This window comes from Drosophila melanogaster, chromosome X (assembly GCF_000001215.4).
Source record: "Drosophila melanogaster chromosome X".
Classification (NCBI taxonomy): domain Eukaryota; kingdom Metazoa; phylum Arthropoda; class Insecta; order Diptera; family Drosophilidae; genus Drosophila; species Drosophila melanogaster.
Genome location: NC_004354.4, coordinates 21,307,396 through 21,324,033, shown reverse-complemented (window position 1 = coordinate 21,324,033; position 16,638 = coordinate 21,307,396). Strand labels below are relative to the sequence as shown.

Sequence of the window (16,638 nt, the reverse complement as noted above, 5' to 3'; positions counted from 1 at the left end):
GATAGTTGCGGAAAACTCATCGATGCTGCGAAAGTGCGATAGTATCGAATAAACATGAGTGTGTGCATGAGTGTGGGAATTTATTAAACAAAAACGAAACGCGGACAAACTATATTTATGTAATAAACACTAAGCCGCAGCGCCAACGAGTAATGAACAGTCCACGGCCAGGTCGTACTATTCAGGCGAACGCACCTCGCAATCGACTGCAATCAAAGTGCAATAGCTCAATCAATTGATTCGTTTTGCTCAACCAAAAACAAAATCTATTCCCAAATCGGTGCGATAGTTGCCAAAATATAAAAACTACACTACGCTAAAAAAAAAACAATACACTCACACACTGGCGTACAAGACAACAAAAGAGAAGAAGAAGAGCAGACGCCAGATATAAAAAGCCCCCAAAAGAATTGGAAATAAGACCATACCCCTCCTTCTCCCTTGAAAAGGGACCTTAAAACTAGGCGACACCGAATAATTGAACTCAAGTAAAAAACCGGGAAAAGAGAAAAACACTTTCAACAAAATATCTAGAAGCCTTGTTATCGATTTTGTTCCGGGTTTTTTTTGTGTGAGTGTGTGTTGTGTGAAGCGCGCCCGCGGGTGTGTGGGTGAGTGTGCGTGTGGCTCTCGGCGCGTTATCAAAAACAACAACAATTCGTTGCAAAAGAAAAAATAAAGTAGAGGAGGCGGAAGAAGAAGAGGAATCTGCTCGCACCGCGGTCAATCGCGGATCGTGGTCGATTTATCGAATTAATCGCCCCGAACAAAAAAAACACCGTACAAGGACTTGCACTATTTCCAATGATTTCGCTGCTGCAAATGAAATTCCGTGCGCTTTTGTTGTTGCTATCAAAAGTATGGACATGCATTTGTTTCATGTTCAATCGCCAAGTGCGAGCTGTAAGTACTGAAATTACCCGAAAGCAGGAGTAAATCACAAAACAAAAATAGTCCTATTTTTACCCGCCCGAAACGCCGAAATTATTCCCAACCCGCTCCCGCTATCGAAACTTAAGTACTACTGCTACAGAATAATAATAATAAAAGCGGCCGCACTGATAAGATTTTCAATGATACAGGTAGTACTCGCTAGAGAGTATGGATGTGTTTGCCTCGGAAATTTATTTGAAGATTTGCATGAATAGAAACGTTGAACTTAAAATTAATTCATATATTTTAGATCTTTGTATCTGCAAATCTCTCATATCAATAATATGGTTTCATTTATATTTTCAAATTATATTTACGTTACTTCAATGTGCGATCTATTAAATTTAGAGTAACTTTCAATATATACGAATACGAGATATTTATTCCTAAATATTTGCAAAATTTTAAATTTTCGTAAAGTTACATATATTTTTGCTGGGTACCGCTTAGCCAGTGACACCTGTCTTAAAGTAAGCCTCTATCAAGATTTTCCGCCACACGTTTAATGGTTCGTGTTCCACCGAATCCCCACCCGTCCCAGAAGTGCTGTCCACGGTTCTCCCATCCGCCTTATCGACCACCCGCCTTCAATACTCTCTCAGTACTGGGCCGGCGATTTTGGCCAGATATCGTGACGCGGCAGAGGCACTGACCTTCGACCTGCTTATATACATAGATATCGATGAATCCACATCAACATTATATGCTATTGCACAGCTAATAATTGTTAATTGTTTTGTAAAAGCATAATATATCAGTAAATTGGGGTTTCCCATGCACTAGTGATAACTTGGCCATTGAGCACCTCTAACATCTCCTTGCACCGCAACCCAACCCCAACAGAGTGTAGCGACGCATAGCCACCAAGCCCATCATATGAACCCCATGTCGAATGCCTTTCAAGTACTGCTCCGTTGATTATGTATTAACTTTCTCAGTTTATCCAGTATCAACCGGTTAAATACGAACTCTTCCCGTTGTCACCCGTCTCGCGGCACCGCCTGAGCCTGGTGCAGCGCAAGACCCTCGTTCTGGACCTGGACGAAACGCTAATCCACTCCCATCACAATGCGATGCCCCGGAATACGGTGAAGCCGGGCACGCCGCACGATTTCACTGTCAAAGTGACCATCGATCGGAATCCAGTGCGCTTTTTCGTGCACAAGCGACCGCATGTGGACTACTTCCTGGACGTGGTAAGTTCCCGAATTGATTGGCCAAGCAAATAGATGCATTCCCGCATTTAAGTCAACACATTAACTTACGCCCTACTGCCCGCAGGTCTCGCAGTGGTACGATCTGGTGGTCTTCACGGCCAGCATGGAGATTTACGGAGCGGCGGTGGCAGACAAGCTGGACAACGGACGAAACATCCTCCGGAGGCGATACTACAGACAGCACTGCACGCCCGACTACGGATCCTACACCAAAGACCTGTCGGCCATCTGCAGTGACCTAAATAGGGTAAGCGGGAACAAGTGACTCCATGCGAGCCATCAGTTGCAAATCGATAAAGTAGAGGGTGCTGCATAAGATCGTACTTTATATACGAGTATTTTGTTCTAAATTGAGCATCGTTCCTTGCAGATATTTATCATCGACAATTCGCCCGGCGCCTATCGCTGTTTTCCCAACAACGCCATACCCATCAAGAGTTGGTTCTCGGACCCGATGGACACGGCGCTGCTGTCGCTGCTGCCCATGCTGGATGCGCTGAGGTTCACGAACGACGTGAGATCGGTGCTGTCGAGGAACTTGCACCTGCACCGCCTCTGGTAGCAGGTGGGCCGCCTGTCGCTAGTTTAGTTTATCTATTTAGAAGGAGCACTGAGGGCCAGCGAAGTGGGGAGAATATCTTCTGAAATTAACAACAAACAAGGTGGTGCTGTGACACATTAACGAATTTGTTCATTATTATTTAAAATTTGTACCATTCAGTCAAATGAGCGGAGATAAGATGAGACAAACAGATAAAGCAGAAAGTTGAGGATATATTGGGAGATTTGGAAGCGATGGTTTATTTCTCCTTTTGTGTATAGACTAACAGTTTTTTTTTAACAATCTAATTATGCATACATACTTGTCCATATATGTAGAGACCAGCTATTTTTATTAGACATTTTTTTCGCTTGTTTTTTTGGGTGTATATTTTGATTATAATATCAAATAAAAACTCTTGAACACAGACAGTATATAGTATAAAGTATATATATACAGTATACAGTATATATATGAATGTAAAGCTGAGCAGAAGGCGAAGCCACAACATAAAGAACAAATTTGTCAAGTTATATATCATATTATTGTAATTTAAATCTAAGGCCACTTACAACAACAGTCTTGTAATTTCTATACCATGATAACAATTAACTATTATGACACTGGAGTTGTTTTTGTGCAGATACGAACTAACAAGACGAAGCAAAATACTTATAGTTATACAAATTAGTTAATTACGAAACTTAACTTGGACATCATTATTATGGATAATTATTAAATATGTAACCGATTCTGTATAGACTTACGTACGTTCTGCCCTTGTTTCCTGTACAAAACTAAACGGATGAAAGATCTTCAAGAGTTTCATTGCTTGCAAACCAAACATAACACTTTTCTATGGATAAGATTTTTGGGGAAGTTATATATTTACGACTAAGCAACAACCCACAACTATAAACTACTATTAAAGTAAACAACAACCGAGGAGCAAGCAAGTAAGGCAAAATTTATATTTTGTAAGGCGAGCCAAGTAGCGAAAAGAATTAAAAATCAAATTAATTCTGATAGGATCGGATCAGATCAGGTTAATGAGCCGCAGACTGGGACAGATATATATAGGGAGTTTAGAGAGCCAAATCACTAATTATACGAGAACCGAGTTAGTCTGAGAATTGAGAAATCGTGGCACATCATCCGAAGCATCACAGGATATTCAGGATATTCCGGGCAGCAGCAGAGGAATTAGGCGAGAGACAAAAAGAAACACGTGAAAACGGCTTCCATAGTTAATGTTATTTCCAAAAGCATAAATACACCACTCTAAACTAAACAACAAAAGCTTGCACACGCCCTTACCCCTAACCCCACCCTTATCCACTTGTTCTTTTGATCGTATTGTACATTTATAACAATCAATATTTGTTTATTTATTGCAAGGAAATCGAGAAAGATACGTGTATGCGATGTTGTTAATTTTAAGTAGTTGATAGCAAATTTGTTAAACTGAAGAGTAATGAAATAAATAAGAAAGGGAAAGGGAAGGGAAAATCAGAAAAAGAATTACAAAAATAAAACAAAATCATGCAAAATCAAAAATAAAAAATGTGTTTTCTTTGATCTGCCGTTTGAATTTGGCGCTCCCTTTCCGTTCTACAGAACTTCGTCGCTTAACAGATTGCTAGTAAGAACCTGTTAGTGCGAATATGTGCTGTTAAGCGCACAAATAATGAATGAAAGCAGCTTATGCTTACTAGACATCAGCGATTTGATACTCTATTTGGATGAATATTATGACATTAAGAAAAATGATTAGCACGATAAAGATTTAAATTAAATCGATTCTGAGAGATTAATCTATTGAAACCAATAGTTTTAATTTATAGACATACAAAATAATTATTCTATTTGCATGAACTACTATTTTAGGAGTAATGTAGCTTAGAAGTCATTACATTGGCTTTCAAACCAATTGATTACATTTAACTAATTATCTGTACGCTCCTCTGCAGTATTGATTACATATATGAACAAATGTACTCCGACATGTAGGGTAATAGCACTGCGCTGTTAGCTGCCTCTTTGAGGTTATGTCTCTCTGTCGACAAAAACAGCAAGTTGACGTGAAACAGAAACGCAGCAGTATTTACGCAACGCAACTGGTAAGGAGTCGCCGGGAATCCAGATCGCCTTGGCTGGAAGAAGCAGAAAACCATATTTAATTCGAATTCACACCTCATTTAGCAAAACCGAGTCCATGGCCACCGCCGCAGCTGTAGCAAAAGTCGGAAAATCAGTGCACCGCATTTTCGTGGGCAATCTACCGTGGACAGTGGGCCACCAGGAGTTGCGTGGCTACTTCCGCGAGTTCGGACGCGTGGTGTCCGCCAACGTGATCTTCGACAAGCGAACGGGGTGCTCGAAGGGCTACGGTTTCGTTAGCTTCAACAGTTTGACCGCGCTGGAGAAGATCGAGAACGAGCAGAAGCACATACTGGAGGGCAACTACCTAAACATACAGAAATCTTAGATTCCCCACTTTAATTGTCATTTAGTTTATAAGCTCAGCAGATTTTTTTTTTTTTTGACATGTCGGACAGCGATACGGACACCGTGGACGAGCTTTTCCACCTTGCCACCGAGCATGTGGCCAAGCAGTCAAACAGCATTGGTTCCGCGGACCTTTTAATATTTTACGGATACTACAAGCAGGCCACGAATGGCCCCTGCAAGGAGCAAAGTCCGGGTCTGCTTCAACTGCAGGCCAAGAGCAAGTGGCAGGCTTGGCGCAATCTGGGAACAATGTCCCAGTCCGCTGCCCGGCAGGCCTACGTCCAGAAGCTGCAGGAGCTTCAACCCAACTGGCGGTCCCGGCGCAACCCAGGCTGGGTCGTTCATTCCATTGAGTCGGTCCCACTGGAGGACCAACGTTTGGACAGTGAAAAGACCCTGTTTGACCACGTGAAGGAGAACAATCTAGACAGGCTGAGGGAACTGCTGCAGCCAAGTGACTTGGTTAAGCTGGACGAGCATGGCATGGCGCTCATCCACTGGGCTACCGATCGCAATGCCGTCGAAATCATACAGTTCCTGGTGCGGAGTGGGGCCAGTGTAAATCAGCGAGATGCGGAGCAACAGACTCCGCTGCACTACGCCGCCAGTTGTGGACACTTGGAGGCGCTCCAATGCCTGTTGGAGCTACACGCCAGCCTGGAGCTACGCGATTCAGATGGACAGACTTGTTACGACGTGGCTGACGATGAGCAGATCTGCCAGGTGCTTCAAACGGAACGGGAACGACTCGCTGGATCCGCGTCCTAATGTCAAAATCTTAAGTTGTTCGGTGCTCATTTGCTTTAAAAACAGCAAGGTGTTGTGAACCATTGTAAATCTCCGACAAGTCCCCTGTAAGTTCTTTGGAACTATAATAAACATACATACATAAATGTAATTTTGGAAGTACTTTCCTTTCGGATTTTTAGGAATCATTGAGATCGAAAAAACATAAAAAAGAAAGAGATGGATAACCTCTCTTTTTTTGTTCTGATCAAGCAGCCAGTTGAAAACACTGCAATGTACTTTTTACAAAGCTGCTACTGTAATCTGATAATCTATTCAATTCTTCAGATATCATTGAACGAAAGTTATCTGTGAAGATCATAATTGGGTTGTGCGTACTGACTAAGGAGTAAATCCAATGACACAATAATGCATTTATGTTACTAACTGATGTATTTATTGAAAATAATATAAGGGTTCTTTTGCAATGGCCGATCAACGCCTACTTCCACAGCTTCTTGATAGACATGTTCTTCTCCGAGTCCTTCTGCATCACCTTGGCCACAGCCATCTCGAAGTCCTCCTGGGTGACATGGACGCGTCGTTCGCGCAGCGCATACATGCCGGCCTCCGTGCAGACGCCCTTGACTTCCGCACCTGATGCGCCTGGCATTAGCTCGGCGATCTTGCGCAGATTAATGCCACGCGTGAGGTTCATCTTACGGGAGTGGATCTTCAAGATGTCCAGACGCGCCTCCTCGTTTGGTGGCGGGAACTCGATCTTGCGATCAATACGGCCGGGACGCAGCAGAGCGGGATCCAGGATGTCAATGCGATTGGTGGCCATGATCACCTTGATGTTCTTGGTGGCCTCAAAGCCGTCCAGCTGGTTAAGTAGCTCCAGCATAGTACGCTGCACCTCGGAATCGCCGCCGGAACCTGACTCAATACGCGACGAGCCAATGGAATCGATTTCGTCCATGAAAATAATTGATGGTGCATGTTCCCGGGCCATTACAAAGAGTTCTCGAACCATGCGCGAACCCTCGCCGATGAATTTCTGGACCAGCTCTGAGCCAGAGACGCGAATGAAGGTGCACTCGGTGTGATGGGCAACGGCCCTGGCCAGCAAAGTCTTTCCTGTACCTGGAGGTCCATAAAGGAGCACTCCCTTCGGCTGGGCAATACCCAAGGCATCAAACAGCTCTGGATGCTTTACGGGCAACTCAATCACCTCCTTGATCTCTTTAATCTGTTTGTCCAGGCCGCCAACCATTTCGTATGTGGAGTCAGGAACTTTTTCAACCATCATAAGCGAGACCAGCGGATCCACCTTATTGGGCAGAATCTTGTGCAGCGTATAGCTCTCATTGCGCAGGGCCACGCGGCAATTGGGGGTTACGTCGTTGATATCTATGTTTTTGTCCAGATCGACGACGAACTTGCCCTCGGGATGCACCTTGACCAGCACTTTCTTCTTGTCCATGGGCTTCACAACCTCGCCCACATAGCTACCCTGTTCCTGGAGCAGCTGCAGCTCCTCCCGCAGCATCCGAACTGCAAAAGACGTGCTAATTAGGATTGCTTTCTCAAATTTAAAGATTTTTTGATATTAAGACCAAGAACAAGTCTTATATGTTTTCTATATCCTACAGCTAACCAACTATGCACATTATCTACATATGTGTAACAGTAAATTTACCTTTAGCATTGAGCTCATTGCGCTGGGCCTGCAGTCGTCTCAAATTCTGGTGCTTCTCGGCCACCACCAGCTGCAGTTCCTCGATCTTTTGGATGTAGTAGGACCGGAATCCCTCGCCTTTATGGTAGGCCGACTCGATTTCCATCTGCGAAAACATGGAGCATTGGTTTTTCGCGGTGGAAGAGCTGGGGGAATCAAATGTACATACCCGATTCGTCACCGTCATCTTTCGTTTTCTGTTTACACTTTAATTTGTTATTATTTGTCGAACTGAAGGACCACAATGCAAGATGTCGAATTAATTCCTCTTTATTGTATGACTCTGCATTTGCTTTTCGAGATGACACATGCCGGTTATCGCACTGCATTCGGAATATCGATGCCATCGAGCAATCGGCATCGATAAAAACGCTAGGTGGTAAAAAACCTAGCTAAGGTTTTCGAATTAAATGTGTCCAGTAAACAATTAAAATTAAATATAACAAAACACGACCTTACTCGTAGGATTATACCCGTCGTAGAGTAAATGGAGTGTACTAGATACGTTGAAAAGTATGTAACAGGTAGAAGGAAGCGTGTCCGACCATATAAAGTTTATATATTCTTGATCAGGATCAATAGCCGAGTCGATTTGGCCCTGTTCGTCTGTCCGTCCGCATAAACTTCAAGATCTTAGGAAGTTTAAAAGCTAGAAGGTTGAGATTAAGCATACAGATTCTGGAGACAGCGCTAGTTTGTTGACCCAAACCACCCAAAACTGCCACGCCCACTTTTTTAAAAAATGTCTTAATATTTTATTTTTATATTAGTCTTGTAAATTTCTTTCGACATGCCAAAACCGATACATTTTTTCAATTTATTTACCAATTTCTAGACAGAAAAATGATGATATTTCTCTGAGTAACGGTTATCTGATAGTCGGGGAACTCGACTATAGGTTTCTCTCTGATTCGTGGTAAAATACATTGTGTTCTCTCTTGTTTTTGCGTAGCACCAGCGATTTTTAAGTAATGAACTTGAATTAGCCTAATACCGCTGCTAATGAAAAAAATGTAATGTATTTCTAATTAATTGTGAATACTTAATGTGACAAATTCTAAGCTTGAAGGTGTTCAATATTATCTATGAAAATTTCAAAACATTGGGCATGTAAATGCGTAGTCTGAAATAGTCATCAAAATGTGCTTTGAGAACAAAGTACTGGTATGTTTTAAGGCAAAATAAGAATATTTTCAAAATCCCCTGCCGAAAATCAAACTTCTCACACTCAAACCATCCGTTTTGTGCGGGAGTGCAGACCCGCCAACCAATTTCTGTCGTTTGTTAAATTTATATTTTAAATTGTAAAATGCCGGCCAGCAAGGGTCTTCTTTTCAAGCGCTACATCCGCATCGAGTTAAATCTGTGGCGGCGGACGCTCTTCGAGATCGTCGCCCTAGTGATAATGGTCCTAGTGATCTTTCTCAACCCCATCGCTCACTCCAAAAGGCTTCTATACACGACCACCGAGAACGAAAACGAGCAGAGCATCGTGTCCCACAAACTGCAGGACATAAATATATTGACGTAAGTGCATAGTATTCACCTACAACCTTTTGAATGTAGCGCCATCCAAAGGCGCAACTTAATGCTCCTACCTATTTATATGGTTTTGTTACCTTCCGCAGACGCATGGCAGACTCGAAGCGGGAGAAAACCAAGTACATCCTGGCCTTCACGCCGGAAACGACGTTTACATCGGAGGTGACCAAGAATGTGGCCAAAACGCTGGAACTGAGCTCAACCGTGGGCTACGAGAGCGAGTCCGAAATGCAAAATCAGTTCGATGAGCGGACTACCCTGGCGGGCATTGTTTTCAATGATCTGCGCGATGACGGCACTCCTTTGACTCTGTCCATCTCGATTCGGTTTCCCAGCGAGTTCCGCACGATCGCTCCGTTCCTCACCGAGGATCGCCTGTGGATAACCCGCTGTTCGGGTCGCATTAATCCCGGACGGGATCGGGCCAAGCACGATAAGCAGCAGGATATATATATTCGCGAGGGGTTTCTGCAGCTGCAGCACCAGATCTTTGTGGAATGGTACCACCAATTGCGCAAGGACATAGTTAGCACCTATCCAGAACCCAATGTCGAGGTCTACAACATCCTGCTGAAGGCCGCCGACGAGCCGTGCTCCGTGATGAGTGTCGCCCAGCTGCCCACATTCCTTTATAATTTTATATACCTACTGCCCTTTTTGAATATCATCAGAGTAAGTACACCATCTACACCACCTAACCAACATGAGATATAAGGACGCTTTCTGGCCCAATTCTCAGAACGTCGCTGCCCAGGTGGAGGATGGGGTGATGGTGCATCAGTGGCACTACGGCTACTCCTTTGGCATGCAGTGGGGCATTAAGTTTTTGGTGCTTTTTCTCAGAATGTGCATTTTAGGTGTCATATATACCATCATGTTGTTGGTGAGTTTTTGCCACTTGACCATACCTGCTCAATTTAACAAATAAATATATTTAGGCCTTTTGGGGCTTTGGAGGTCGAGAAGGGGAGTTCTCCGGCACTGGGACGATAGCCTTTGTCTGCTTCATCACACTGTACACCGTGGAGATCATTATCACCGGCATGGTGGTGGCCAAACTGTTTGCCAACCCCACGAATGCGGTCCTTTTCGCCTTAATGCTCTGGCTGTTCATGTACGCGGCATTCTGCATTATCCTGGAACGCTACTGGGACATCCACAAGTACTATGTGTTCTTCATCCTGGTGGCTTTCTGCAACTGCCAGATGCACTTCAGCATGAGCTTGTTCAGAAACTGCATCGAGAAACCGGAAATGGTGAACACCATTGATTTCGTCTTGATCTTCACATCGGCCATAAGTTCGGCCTTGATTTACTTCCTGATTCTCTTGGCGATTCAGTGGCGAATGCCGGGCACCTTCCTCAGTCGGCGGATAGTGAACAATAGGCCGCGGAAGCAGCAGGAATCGGACACCACCATTATGTACTTGGGCAGGGCTCCGAGCTTTCAAAACTTCGAATTCGGCGACGTGGGCAGTGTGGAGCTCATGCGATTGCGTCATGTCAGCACATCACATCGCGATTCGGAGCGAAAGATCCTCAAGAATATATCGATGCGAATCTATCGTGGCGAGGTGTTTGTGATCCTCGGCCACATTGGCTCCGGTAAACTTACGCTTCTGAGGATTTTGGCCGGCCTCAAGTTCCCACTACGTGGCAATGTATATATAATGGGCAATCCCTTTGAACCCAATGGTAAGTTGGTTGTTTTTGTGATTATACCCATTTCTCGTACGGTAAAAGTATATAAATTCTTGATCAGGATCAATAGCCAAGATAATCCGTTTGTCCGTCCGTATAGTTCCCTAACTATAAGAGCTAGAAAAGATTAGATTAAGATGGTATTAAGCATTTAGATTCTCTATTTGAAAAGAGCCGTCCGCTTCTGCATGCAATTTCGTGAGGATATCTTCAACATTCTTACACTTTCCCTTACGTTGAGTAAAGCGTATCCAATAGTCGTGGTATGCTGTAGCCGTTCTCATACTCATACAAATACAAATACAACTAGGTGAAGCCCGTCGCCTGGTGGACTTCCGTTTCGATGAGCATGGGCTCAACAAGCATTTGACCGTAGAACAGACCATTGACTACCATGTGCGTCTAAAACTGTCGCCCAGCGAGTCCGACCGCTACGAGATCGAGAGGCGCAAGTGGTTGGCCATACTGGATCAGCACGTGGAGAGTCGGGGTGTCCGGATCGGAAAGCTGAGTTCAGGCTCAATGAAACTGGTGGCGCTGTGCTGCTGCTTGGCCGGAGATACGCCCATCATTATACTGGAGGAGCCGACCACCCAGTTGACGGGTCGGGAGGCGCAGATTTTCTGGTCGATTGTCCATGCAGAGAAGGAAAATCGCGCCTTCATCATAGCCACTTACAATGTTGGCGAGGCGGAGCATGTCGCAGATCGCATCGGGATCCTCAGCATGGGCGTCCTGGAGGCCAGTGGCACACCCTTCTTTTTGCGCTCCAAGTTTAGCAGCAGTGTGGATCTGGTATTTATAAACCGATTTTATATCAATAGATCTATGTACATATAACAGATAGGACGCAACATTGAATTTGTATCGGTTTTCATTTTCAAGGTCATCATCAAGAAGCCACATGTGCCTGATCAGCCCATCACTGACTACATAAACCAGTTTATGCAGAACATCGAGCCGGAAAATGAGATCGGTGATTCACTTACTTACAGACTTCCCGTGATATATCGTCCCAGGCTGCAGAAACTACTGATTCACCTGGAAATCGATCGCAAGATGCTGGGAATTGAGAATGTGAGAGTGGTGGGTGCGGAGCTCTCCGACATCTACATGACACTGGTCACCTCGTTTCGACTGCAGCAGCAGATGATTCCCGATGTCAGTACGTATACATTCGGGGGGATATATTTATATACATACATATACGAACATATACAACATACATATGTTACATTCGAACTGTTCATTTTCTTCACTCGCCTCCAAAATGATTAGATTCATTCTTATATGCCAATTGTACATGACAGAAGGGGATGACAATGTTGTGCTTAATGCTAACGGGGATTTGTGCAAATTACTTACATATTATTATATTATACGTTTCTATTATGTCACGTATATGTACATGATACAGTGGGACCTATATAAATATGTCCTATCTCAATATTGGTATCCCATTTATGGTACACTTACATACAAACAATAGAATAATATTGTTTATGAATGTTATTAAACATAAATTTTTACCCGTTTCTGCAGCGCAAACTTTCAAGTACCAGGTGGTTTCCCAGAAGCAATTGACCAAACAACGCATGCGGGCCATGTTCTACAAGAAGATGATCCACACGGCGCCCAATGTTTGGCCCATTATCATGATCTTCACCAGCTTCGTTTTAATTGCCATCATTGCCCGTTTGTCCGTGTTGCTCGATATGCCGAAAGAGCGCCAGAATTCGATTCACATTGGTTTCAGGGAACCAGAGGACGTGGTTAAGTACTTACCAAATCTGAAGGACTGCGGGTACATCGACATCCGGTCGGCGGTGAAAGTGAACAAGAAGAAAAGCGTCGGTGTCTCCCGAACTTTTGATGACGATTCTTTTGTTTGTGAAAAAGGTAGCTATCGGAACAATCTTAGAAAGAAGAACGAGTTGAGAAGTTTTGGAGCAGTGGAGTCGGACGGGGATGAGCACCTAAATGGTTATATAAGCCAGGATATGTTTCACTCGGCTCCCATGATGCTCAATTTGCTGCAAAATGTCATACTTAGGTGAGAATTACCTTTCTCAGATACAGAGTTCTATGAACGTCTGATAAAAGCGTAATAAGAGGCGTAGTAGACTTATGGGATTTGATTTAATGGATTCCAGGAGCAACATACTCGGTTAAGCAGTCGATTATTTCTAATTCAGTCGCTTTTCTGATTGCGTAACTGGTAGCCAATAGTCGATTTACTCGACTAAAACGATTTTTCTGTGATTTTCATTTACAGACTTTCATATCCCATGCAAACGGACCTAGTTGTCCTCGTGGAGAACCATCCCCTGCCCACACAGCTGTCCCAGAAGATCAATGTGCTGGATAACAAGATCGCACATATCCATGTGCCATTGGTTGTCGGCTGCATCATACCGCTGACCGTATCCGTTTTCGTCATCCCCCTGGTGGAGGAGGAGATATACGATGTTCGATTCCTGCAGCACATGGCCGGACTTGGGCTGAAGGTCTTCTGGGGCATCAATCTGTTTTGGGACTGGTTCACCTTCTTCGTCTACTCGGTCATTATTGTGGTTATCATGAGCCTGATGGGTATCGGTGGCTTTGGGTTCTACGAGAATGCCATCATGGTGGTCCTGTTGACCACCTTTGGACTGGCGGCCCTGCCGCTCACCTATCTGGTCTCCATGTTCGTGAATAAGTCAATTGTTCGGGCATTTCTCGTTTCCGTACTCCTGCAGGGAGTGTCCGGCCTGGTCCTATATATCATCTACTGGGACGTCGCTAACAGCAACACGATCTTCTTCTACGCCGCCTGCATGTCGCCAGGATTCTCGCTCTTGGACGGAGTCAGCAATGTCTATGCCCAGAACCTGGAGCAGGCGATCTGCATAGACAAGTGCGAGGCGACCGACAGCTGCACGGAGGAGAACATGAACGAGGTGGTGCCGAATTGCAAGTGTGAGTACCCGGTCTTGATAGTCCATCTTTTAACCCCCTCATTTCAGTTATGTTTTTAAGCAAACATATCATTCGTTCTGATCATTTTATTTATACGACGATATTTATTGGTCACAAAACGCTAGAATTTGTAATGGACAACTATTTTGTGGTTTATTATAACCTTTACACGTAGAGTAACAGGTAGGGAATCGTTTCCGACCATATAATGTGAACATATATATTTCTGATCAGGATCAATCCGTATGAACGTCGAGATCTCGGGAACTACAGCTTTGCTAGATAGTTGAGATTAGACATGAAGATTGCGCAAGTTTGTTTCTAAATATTGCCACGCCCACTCTAACGCCCACAAACCGATCAAAACTGTCACGACCACACTTTTGAAATGTGTTTTAATATTTATCTTTGGAAACTTCTATCGTTTTGCCAAACAAATTTTTTTGCACGCCCACAAACCACCTAAAACTGTCAAGCCCACACTTTTCAGTCCTTTTTAAATTTTTTTTCATATAATTTTGTTTTCCCGATTTCGACCGATATTTCAAAAAGTATTGAAATTTCTTGTTCACACAAGCAGCTGAGAAACAGGAACATATCGAATCTAGTCGGGAAATTTGGTTAAAGCATTCTCTCTTGTTTTTACATCGTTTTCGTAAATTAAATATGTTTCACTTTTGGTTTTCTCCAGTTGACACATTTTTCAAGTGGGCTGCTCCGGGTATCTTACCCCCTATTTTGTACATGGTATTGTCTGCTCTAATTTTCTTAATGCTTATTTTCTGGATTGAGTTGCATCGCAGGGAGAAGAAGTTCCATACCTCCAGAGAGTGAGTTTGTAATATATTGATATGCCTCGTCCTATAAGAGAATTCAACACTCCGGCAGTCTTCGTAAAATGAGAACCGCCACATATCCATTCGACGATGGCGATGTGGCGGATGTGAAGCAAAAGATCGCTGAAGCGGATAACACCAAGGCCAAGCAGTCCGTCTTCCTGGTGGATCAGGTGGAAGCCAGGGTCCCAGCTGCGGGCAAAAGGATACACACCGTCTCCTTTGCCCTGAACAAGTGAGTCTTGTTTTGCTTTTACAATATTATTAATATCCATCTAGACAAATATTAAACTGTTTGAAGAAAAACGATTTGATATGAAAGCGCGTAAAACCTGTATTTAGCTATTGTAAAAAGAACAGTGTTGTTTTCTTCCCCCAAGTTCAAACTTTTGACTTATGCCTTTTAAACTTATGTTACCATGTTTTGTTGTTGTTTTAGATACATGAGCATGGGTATCTTCGGGCCCCGCAACTCTGGAAAAAGTCACTTGATGAGGCAGCTGGTGGGCCAGCGTGGATTCGCCTTTGGCGAGATCTACGTGCGGGGCCTGGACTTCAAGTACGATCTGGAAAGCATCCACACCTACATGGGCTACTCTCCGCAGCATCGAGGACTCCTCAATGAGCTGACACCGCGGGAGCACATCCGTCTGTTGTGCATGATCCGTGGTGTTCCCGAGGCTAAGATCGGCGAGAAGATGCATGACCTGTGCCTCATGCTCAACATGACCGGGTGGATGCACCGAAAGTGCAGTTTGCTGACGGCAGAGAAGCGGCACAAGTTAAAAATTGCCCTGGCACTGGTGGCCTACAACAAGATCCTCGTTCTGGACGAGCCCACGTGCGGCATGCCGGCAACTACCAGGCGGGAAATCTGGAACATCCTTCGGTATATCCGATACTGCGGCAAAACAATCATTTTTGCCACCAACGATGAGCTGGAGTGCAAAATCCTTGCCGACTTTATTATCCTGTTCCAGGACAGCGAGATGCTGGCCATCGGCAGCCTGCAGTATCTACGATACAAGTACAGCCATGGATTCTATCTAGAGGTTCGGCTCATCCGCGATGGAGCCACCCTCGCCGAATCGGAGGAGAAGTGGGTTTTACATAGCTTTGTCCCCTGGTTCATGGATAATAATAATAATATAATGCATTTTTTTCTCCATCAGTTTGCGTAAGGATGTGGAAAATTTGGCCAAGTTCGTCAACTTCCTGCACAATAGATCAGAGCTAGTGTAAGTTTCCTATATGAATTTTCCTATATCATTAAAGCATAGGCTCCACATTTATTCGACCGATACTTAAATAACTATTGAGTTGATTTAAATTCGCTTTTAAAAAAGATTTCATAATAATTTACTTTTAATGTTGTCGTGTATGTTTCAGAGGTCGACTTAACAATTGGTTCAAATTCTACGTGCCAGTGGGCCACATCGTTTACTCATTCCTGTATGGCGCAATGGAGAAGAACAAATTGCGTCTCAACGTGAGCGACTACTGCATTTACCAGGCGGACATGATGAGTGTGGTGGCCCAGGTGCAGGAGACCCGGGCCCAGTTGAAGCACCACCTCGTCCAGACGGAGGGTCCGCTTCCCCTGGACACGACGTCCCCCAAAAAGGGCAGAGCAAAAAAGTAGTTCCGAGCACTTATTGGGGAAGGCGTTTATTATACCATTATATACCATTATACGTTTCTAAACAGTGTTCAAATGTAAAATTGATTAATTTTCCAGCAGTTATTTAAAAATGTTTTAAATGGGAGAACAATTTAAAATAACTAAAAATTAACCAAATCAGCTGACTCATGCGGAGGTCAATGTCTGGCCTCAGTTGTCCAGACGCAGGGCCTTGGAAATGTGGGCTTACCCGCTTTCAAGAAATGAGAACTTTGCTGGTTCCACACGTGTGGCTTTGCATAAATAAT

General features: G+C 44.0%; 5 protein-coding genes across 9 annotated transcripts, besides 2 other annotated features; 4 read left to right on the top strand and 1 right to left on the bottom strand.

Annotated features, from left to right (window-relative positions):
* Positions 1–24: 24 nt before the first annotated feature.
* Positions 25–4,243, top strand: Dd (Dullard). Of its 3 annotated transcripts, none has more exons than NM_001298586.1 (4): positions 25–903; positions 1,881–2,129; positions 2,215–2,397; positions 2,521–4,243. In NM_001298586.1, exons 1-4 carry the CDS (start codon positions 805–807, stop codon positions 2,710–2,712), a joined length of 723 nt encoding a protein of 240 aa, NP_001285515.1. In that variant the 5' UTR covers positions 25–804; the 3' UTR covers positions 2,713–4,243. The 3 variants fall into 3 exon arrangements, with proteins under 3 accessions (NP_001285515.1, NP_608449.1, NP_001285516.1); NM_134605.3 differs by having other exon boundaries at positions 1,872–2,129; NM_001298587.1 differs by lacking the exon at positions 2,215–2,397 and having other exon boundaries at positions 1,872–2,129.
* Positions 4,244–4,737: 494 nt separating this feature from the next.
* anox (anorexia) lies at positions 4,738–6,098 on the top strand. 2 transcript variants are annotated; one of them, NM_001031915.2, is made up of 2 exons: positions 4,738–4,811; positions 4,894–6,098. In NM_001031915.2, the coding sequence occupies exon 2, from the start codon at positions 5,239–5,241 to the stop codon at positions 5,968–5,970; it is 732 nt and encodes a 243-aa protein (NP_001027086.1). In that variant the 5' UTR covers positions 4,738–4,811; positions 4,894–5,238; the 3' UTR covers positions 5,971–6,098. The 2 variants fall into 2 exon arrangements, with proteins under 2 accessions (NP_001027086.1, NP_001027085.1); NM_001031914.2 differs by lacking the exon at positions 4,738–4,811 and having other exon boundaries at positions 4,821–6,098.
* Positions 4,738–6,098, top strand: SLIRP1 (SRA stem-loop interacting RNA binding protein 1). 2 transcript variants are annotated; one of them, NM_001031912.2, is made up of 2 exons: positions 4,738–4,811; positions 4,894–6,098. In NM_001031912.2, the coding sequence occupies exon 2, from the start codon at positions 4,907–4,909 to the stop codon at positions 5,177–5,179; it is 273 nt and encodes a 90-aa protein (NP_001027083.1). In that variant the 5' UTR covers positions 4,738–4,811; positions 4,894–4,906; the 3' UTR covers positions 5,180–6,098. The 2 variants fall into 2 exon arrangements, with proteins under 2 accessions (NP_001027083.1, NP_001027084.1); NM_001031913.2 differs by lacking the exon at positions 4,738–4,811 and having other exon boundaries at positions 4,821–6,098.
* A 272-nt stretch (positions 6,099–6,370) lies between these two features.
* On the bottom strand, positions 6,371–7,982 carry Rpt6 (Regulatory particle triple-A ATPase 6). The gene is made up of 3 exons (NM_134603.2): positions 7,839–7,982; positions 7,631–7,775; positions 6,371–7,485 (listed from the first exon to the last, which is right to left on the bottom strand). Exons 1-3 carry the CDS (start codon positions 7,854–7,856, stop codon positions 6,431–6,433), a joined length of 1,218 nt encoding a protein of 405 aa, NP_608447.1. The 5' UTR covers positions 7,857–7,982; the 3' UTR covers positions 6,371–6,430.
* Positions 6,512–16,448, top strand: CG1801 (uncharacterized protein). The gene is made up of 14 exons (NM_167739.3): positions 6,512–6,693; positions 8,923–9,196; positions 9,298–9,883; positions 9,951–10,094; positions 10,150–10,906; positions 11,223–11,707; positions 11,798–12,077; positions 12,455–12,965; positions 13,188–13,873; positions 14,565–14,703; positions 14,762–14,944; positions 15,149–15,808; positions 15,882–15,947; positions 16,099–16,448. Exons 2-14 carry the CDS (start codon positions 8,979–8,981, stop codon positions 16,349–16,351), a joined length of 4,968 nt encoding a protein of 1,655 aa, NP_728408.3. The 5' UTR covers positions 6,512–6,693; positions 8,923–8,978; the 3' UTR covers positions 16,352–16,448.
* Positions 8,165–8,577: a mobile genetic element.
* Positions 14,050–14,511: a mobile genetic element.
* Positions 16,449–16,638: the final 190 nt, after the last annotated feature.

What these genes read in the sequence shown, in the direction of transcription:
- Dd (NM_134605.3), top strand. Translation starts at nt 805, where the DNA reads ATGATTTCGCTGCTGCAAATGAAATTCCGTGCGCTTTTGTTGTTGCTA. An exon ending in TCAATCGCCAAGTGCGAGCT is followed by an intron (nt 904 to 1,871) that starts GTAAGTACTGAA and finishes TAACTTTCTCAG; the next exon opens with TTTATCCAGTATCAACCGGT. An exon ending in TGGACTACTTCCTGGACGTG is followed by an intron (nt 2,130 to 2,214) that starts GTAAGTTCCCGA and finishes TACTGCCCGCAG; the next exon opens with GTCTCGCAGTGGTACGATCT.
- Rpt6 (NM_134603.2), bottom strand. An exon ending in CAATGAGCTCAATGCTAAAG is followed by an intron (nt 7,486 to 7,630) that starts GTAAATTTACTG and finishes CGTCTTTTGCAG; the next exon opens with TTCGGATGCTGCGGGAGGAG.
- CG1801 (NM_167739.3), top strand. Translation starts at nt 8,979, where the DNA reads ATGCCGGCCAGCAAGGGTCTTCTTTTCAAGCGCTACATCCGCATCGAG. An exon ending in CAGGACATAAATATATTGAC is followed by an intron (nt 9,197 to 9,297) that starts GTAAGTGCATAG and finishes TACCTTCCGCAG; the next exon opens with ACGCATGGCAGACTCGAAGC. An exon ending in CCTTTTTGAATATCATCAGA is followed by an intron (nt 9,884 to 9,950) that starts GTAAGTACACCA and finishes CCCAATTCTCAG; the next exon opens with AACGTCGCTGCCCAGGTGGA.